Source organism: Telopea speciosissima, chromosome 9, assembly GCF_018873765.1.
Source record: "Telopea speciosissima isolate NSW1024214 ecotype Mountain lineage chromosome 9, Tspe_v1, whole genome shotgun sequence".
Lineage (NCBI taxonomy): Eukaryota > Viridiplantae > Streptophyta > Magnoliopsida > Proteales > Proteaceae > Telopea > Telopea speciosissima.
Window position 1 is genome coordinate 59,936,352 of NC_057924.1, and position 7,070 is coordinate 59,943,421.

The 7,070-nt window shown below is 37.5% G+C and overlaps 1 protein-coding gene across 1 annotated transcript; it reads left to right on the top strand.

Annotated features, from left to right (window-relative positions):
• Positions 1-39: 39 nt before the first annotated feature.
• On the top strand, positions 40-543 carry LOC122639210 (protein ANTAGONIST OF LIKE HETEROCHROMATIN PROTEIN 1-like). Its single transcript, XM_043832030.1, has one exon. The coding sequence runs from the start codon at positions 40-42 to the stop codon at positions 541-543; it is 504 nt and encodes a 167-aa protein (XP_043687965.1).
• The last annotated feature ends 6,527 nt before the right edge of the window (positions 544-7,070 follow it).

Consider the following 7,070-nt stretch of genomic DNA (forward strand, 5'->3'; position numbering starts at 1 on the left):
CTGGTTCTTGAGGTTTGTTCTGCCATTAAAACCGTCTTGATGCCCAAATTTCTACAATGGTCCGACGAGGAGACTGTGAAGAAGACAAAGGAGGATTTTGAATCTATTTCTGGAATACCAAACGTGATTGACTCCATGTACACTACCCATATCCCAATTATTGCTCCCAAGATTAGTGTGTCTGTGTATTTCAATAAGAGACACACAGAGCGTAACCAGAAGACTTCTTATTCGATTACAGTTCAGGGGGTTGTTGATCAAAAAGGGGTTTTTACAGGTGTTTGCATTGGGTGGCCTGGTTCATTGCCTGATGATAAAGTTCTTGAGAAATCTGCTCTATACCAAAGGACTAGTGGAGGGCTCTTGAAGGGAGCTTGGATTGCTGGGAGTTCTGATTATCCTCTAATGGATGGGGTCTTGGTGCCTTATACTCACCAGCATCTCACCTGGATCCAACACACCTTCAATGAGAAAATTGGGGAAATTCAACGCATCACTAAAGATTCTTTCTCGAGATTGAAGGGAAGATGGAGCTGCTTATAGAAGAGAACCGAAGTGAAACATTTTTGGCAAGTAGATATGCCCAACCCAAATCACCGCTGCTGTTGAATTCCAAGCCTCTAACGGGAAAGGGAGAAAGGGAAGGTTGTTTTGGGTATTTTACTTTTTCAATTTTTATCGTTTTTGTTTTTTAACTTAAGGGCATTTTCATAATTATACCCTTTGTACTTTACCTTCTCCAAAATCTGATACGATAGCATTTAACTTCGAAAGATTAAAATTAACAGCGTGGACTTAAATGGCTTTAAGTTGAAAAATAGGGAGTATATGTGGAATTTTCAAGGAGTTACATGTGAAATTGTTAAAACCTTAAGGATGCATGAAAAATATTAGGTTCATTTTAAATGGGGTATGCGTATTTAACCCTAAAATAAAAGCAAACTTCCCAAATTCTTTAGTAATGACTGTCGAAATTACTGAAATTTTTACCATTTTTAATAATGATGCAATTTTTTATATAATTTTAATTCTACTTTTCAAATCATTCCAAGGGATTTAGATACAAAATAAAATAAAATTTAATAATTAAACATGAAATGATTTTTTTTTTTTTTTTTTTTGACGAGAGAATAAAAAGATTTAATGAAAAATTACTAGATTAGCTAACATTGGGTTTGGGTTTACAAAATTAGTCACCCAATGTTTAGGTTAACGGAAATAGTCAGTTCGAGTTTGTGTATTACAAAAATAGCCAAAAGAGTACCTCACCGGCTCACCTCACCCCTTCCTTGTCCGGTTGCCGTGGACGATTCCAAGGATCGACGACAATGAAGTTTTCATAACCGTATTCTCCACAAAATCTTTTGAGCTTCTCACTGTGGATACCAATCTCCACAAAATCCTTTGTCCCCAACTTCATCCCCGTTCTCTTTCTCTCTAATCTCTATCCATCCCAGCAGAGCTTCTCCTGCCCCCACCGACAATGGCTGGCTCTGGTTCAAGTGTCGATGCATGGAGAGATTTTGGTGATGAATAGATTCAGATGAAGGAATCTCAAGCACAACTTATTTGTGAGGATCGGCAGTGGGAGGCAGGGTAGTAGTGGGCGTGGTGGCGATAAATCCCCATGTTTCTCTTTCTTAAAAGGTGAGGATATTGTTGGGCAGTGGCGGCATTTGAAGCATGTCGCACCCAAAAGCGCAATGCAGGTTGATTTGTTTCTCAGAAAACCGAGCTGGGGAAGGACATCCGGAACTCTCAAATAATTTCACTCTCCATCTCCATTTTTTCTTAAAACTTGGGTTGGCCTTCTGGGTTTTTTTTGTCCGCGTAAGTAGCCGATTTTGACTCCAAAACCTGCTAATTTGCTTCCCAAATATGTGGATCTCGGTTTTCTATCGAGTTACGTTTCTAGTTTCTCTGTTTCTCACATTGGATTCTCTTTCCATCTCCCCACTGCTCATATACCTGGTTTTTGGTTCTCATGAATGGAACTCAGGAAAACAATTTACTTTTATATCTCAGGTTTCTGATTATTTTCTGAATCCTCTGCATCTAGGTTCTTCATTTTCATTTTAAAATCTATCTATCCTATTGCTAGTGACGTTTGGGTAACCAAATTTGAATCTCCCAAGTTCTTGAGACTAGCTCTGGTTTGGTCTCACACCACAGGCATGAAGGGTTCCTTCTAGATTTTAATGGAGAAAGAAATTTTGTAGGAACAGATAAACGGCATTGAGTTGACCGTAAAAGAGAGGCAAGCGAAAGCAAAGAGAGGGTTGGACTCACAACGACGAAGACTGGAATTAGTCTTCAGCGAGAAGAAGATAAGGGAGGGTGGGGCACTCTTTTGGCTATTTTTGTAATACACAAACTCGAACGGACTATTTTCATTAACCTAAACATTGGGTGGCTAATTTTGTAAACCCAAACCCAATGTTAGCTAATCTAGTAATTTTCTTAAGATTTAAAACGTTATTCTATGCACGCATTCTTGGCCAAGTTCTGCGCTAAGCCTATACTAAAAGTATTAGGACACAACCTAAAATATACATTTTGAGTCAAGTCTGAAATTTCAAGGATTGATTTGAAGTTAGTGATAGAACCATATAGGATAATGATTACAAAACTTTTTTTTCTAGGTTTTAAAATATTATTTCCTTTTCTTTTGATTTCCCTTGCAACCAAATGGAGTCTTAGTTTCTTATTTGAAGTAAAGTGGGTATATATGAATGGGAAACAGTTTTCTATACTGGAGTGTAGCCTACGCCAATACTCCCATGAGTCTATCTCTCTCCTCCTTAAAACAAGGTGGCAGATGTGTCTTTTCACATTAGAAGGAGAGAGATAGACTCATGGGAGTGCTGGCGTAGGCCACACTCCCGGACATAGATCTTTTTTCCTATATGAATTCTACCATTTTGAATTTTGAGAAAATTACTTGGACACCCCCTATACTATAGCCATTATGCTTACGATTACCAACATTTGAAACAATTACTTAATTCCTCCCGAAACTTGATGGTATTAGTCTACTGTTAGTGTTTAATTTGAAATATCCATTTTACCCTTATCACCTATTCAAAAGAAAACAGTGAAGTTGACAGATTTACCCCCTTCTTCTTCTTCTTCTTCCTCCTCTAGGAATCCCTCCGCCCCTACTCCTACTGATTTCAAACCCTAATTGATTTCAAACTCTAATCGATTTCAAAAAAATTCTCTTTTTTTAAACAAATTTCAAATTAAAATAACCCAAAACCCTTAATAGATTTTCAAATTAAGGGTTTTAATCTGAAAATCGATTAAGGGTTTGAATCTGAAGAATGGTGGATACTGCCGTTGACGGCGGTGGAGGAGGAGCGGTAGCCGCATATGGTCTCTCGGAGATAAGGGCCGAACAATGAAGGAAGCAATTGGGGGTTTCTCTCTCGTCAGGTTCGATTCTTCTCCACTGCTTAATTACTGAGAAGGATGGATGAAACCTTCTAAATCCTTACCATTATAGTCAAATTTTCCCTTGTGAAATCCAGGTCCTATCCGACAAAGCCTGCCTCTATAACACACCAACCTTCTGATTTCTGAATCGGTAAGAGAGAGATAGAAGAAGAAGAAGAAGCATCCCATGTCCTTTCCAATCCTTAATTGGGAAATCAAAGGATCTGCTCTAAGTTTTAACATCTTACTTTGATTTTTTCTTTTTTTTTGTTCTTCCTTTCTTTAATTTTCTCAACAGATTTTAATTTTTTCAGAAGAGAGGAGGAGAAATTAAAGCATCATAGACGGAGAAAAGCGAGAGCAGAGATGGGAAAGTATGTGGAGATATTGGATGCAGGGGTGAGGATCGTTGCTTGCTTCCGCTCTCACTGTCCTCAGACGGTGAGGATGTACTACCACCCTCCTTCTAACTCTGACGTCAACCACCACCGCAACTCCTCCCTGAGAGCGATGGCGCCACCGACACTGATGCGGCCTCCAACGTCTCTACTCTGTTGAGCAATTGAATGTAATTTCCAGTTTTTCTTGTTCAGATCTTATGGGCAGACTTTGATTGAATTTAATTCGTTTTTGGATTTCTGGGTTATGGGGAGCAGGCTTCGGGAGGTGACATGAGAGTTCACACACACCCATGGCTACCGGTTTCTTTTTGGTTGCAGGAAGAAGAAAGAAGAAAAAGAAAAGGGTAAATTTGTCACTTCAGTATCCTTTTAGGGTAGTATAGGCATTACAAAAAATTTAACAGATGACATCATCATTAAACTAACGGACTTGACCTCCTTGAAACAAATGATAAACTGTAGGGGGTATTCAAAATAATTGTTTCAAATGTTGGAGAAACTAAGTAATTAGGCCATAGTACAAGAGGTATCCAAGTAATTTTCTCTTGAAATTTTTTTATTTTTCTTTCCCATGATATCATTTTAACTTTTGGGAAAGAGTTCTCTTAACATGAGGTGCAGGCAACGCTTCCTCACATAGATATTTTTTATTCATTTTTCGGAGGGAGAGAAAATAATAAATATCTTAAGTGAGGAGGCATTGTCAATACCTCAATTTTAGAGAGCCTTTTCCCTTGACTTCGTTTTTTTGTTTTTTTCCTTCCCTCGGCTGGAAGACTAGACAAAAAAGGGTGAAAATATGTTCATTATTGTGGTTGTCATTGCTTTTCATTTCATATATATATATATATATATATATATATATATGGGAAAAAGTTATCTGTCTGGGAGTGTGGCTTATATCTGCACTCCCAAGAGTCTATTTCACTCATCTCCATGTGAGAAGATACCTCTACCCCCTTGTTTTAAAGAGGAGAGAGATAGACACATGGAGTGCTGGCGTAGGCCACACTCCCGTACATAAAACTATTTTCTTATATATATATATATATATATTTGGGAGAAAGTTTTCTGTCTGGGAGTGTGGCCTACACCAGCACTCCCATGAGTCTATCTCTTTTCTTCCCATATGAAAAGACACCTCTGTCCCATTGTTTTGAGAAGGAGAGAGATAGATACATGAGAGTGTTGGCGTAGGCCACACTCCCGGACAGAAAACTATTTCCCTATATATATATATATATATATATATATCTTATGGATTTAGGTCCATCCAATTCGTATCGGTGAGATATTCGAATTGACCGATATAGTTGATCCAATACAAATTTCTAAAACCATCCTTCTTCAAGACTTTCATATGGTTTTTTTTTTTTTGGCTAAAGAATCAGATTGTAATAAAGAAAACCCAAAAAACGAGAATACCAAGGTTAACTGACTCGACATTACCAATCAAATACAAACACAAGATAGTTTAAGAGACCCAACCTGTGGCAATGCCATCAAGAGGGAACTCCAAACTTAATTAAAGAAACCTATCCTACCAAAAAAATAACATAAAAAATTAAAGAAATCTTGACACCCTATATCTAGGTCTTACCTGAGCATCAATCATGAGGAGGAAAAACAATCAAATTTGAGAACGTCCTTTAGCTACTTCCTTAGCAAGGAAATCTGCTATGGGGTTAACTTCCGTATATGCAATTCTTATGTTTTTTCCGTCTGATAAAAAAATAAATAGGATTGGAGAATTCCATTTAAGAAAAAAAAAAAAAAAGGATTGGAGAAAAGTCCAATATTGCAACACAAACCAAGGAATCATTCCAGCTTGAACTGAGACAACCACCATCTCCGAATCTGACTCAATCCATAATTTCTGCACACCAGATCCTTTGCTATAAGAATCTTAGTTGGAAAATTGGGTTTTAATTGGGCTGTCATCCGAGTTGAGTCAAAATTTTGAGAAATCGAGTCAAGAGTTGTGTTGGCTAAGTCAGGATAGAAAATGATGATTTGCTAGAAGAATCCTAGTTAGAAAATTGGGTTTTGACTGGGCTATCACCCGAGTCGAGTCAAATTTTGGAAAACTAAGTCAAGAGTTGTGTCGACTAGGTCAGGATAGAAAATGACGAGACTCGATCATAAATCGTCCGTTTAAATAAGACTTAATATTTTTACCCTAGTCATGATAGTCTTGGTGAGTTTAGTCATTTTCCAAAAAACTATAAAACAGATTCAGTTAGAAACTGAGTTGAATAAAATAATAAATCCGAATTCTAAAATAGTAAGAAACCCTCAACTCTTTGTCTCCCTTCTCTTGTTCATGGTATAAACTCAAGATGCATTGATATGTGATTCCTTGATTTTTTTTTTCTTCTGGTTTTCCCATATTTTTCTGATTTTATACTAATTTATACATATTTATTGCATTAAAAAATAAGAAAAAATGTGACTCACCTTGACCGGATTTGACAAGGCCGAGTCACCAGGTTTTTCTGAAAGATGAGTCGAGTAAAAAAACCAGGTTTTCCAACTATTATAAGAATACCACTAATAAGACCTGTATATTTCGCTTCAAAATTTGTTTTCTACCGCAAAAATTTATTGAATGTGAATACTACTTTTCCTTTGTGATCTCACAGAATACCTTCTGCACCCGACCTTCTTGGATTCCCCAAAGAGAAGCCATCAATATTAAACTTCATTCATTTGGTTTCTGGTTTGCACCAGAAAATTTCAAAAATGATAGGAAGGTCGAGGCCTTCTAAAGCATACGAAGTCGGCAACTTTCGCATGGGTATTAACCAACCGCAGTTATTGTTGATTCTTTGCACCATGTTTTATGTCCCTTTGCCTTTCTATTGAAATGATCTAGTTTTGGGGCTCTTTTTAGGCCAAATATTTTGTCTTATGATGCTGCAGCTTTTAGAAGGGTTATGTGTTATAGGTGAAGCCTGATCTCAGTCCAAAAAGTACTAAGGTAAATCTTTGGAGGGCTGTTTCGGCCTCGAAACGCGTCTGGATGGCTTAAAAAGTGCATACATCAATGCCAAAGGTAGTGAGTCTTGTAGAGCTCCTTGAGGCCTTCGACATGATATGTATATCGACATATGTTAGATTTGAGGGTTTGTAATATTTTTCAGAGAAATAGTGAAATCATATTCTATTGCTGGCCGTGGATGTAGCCTACCTTCTTGGGGGTGAACCACGTAAAATCCTTGATGTTATGTGTTT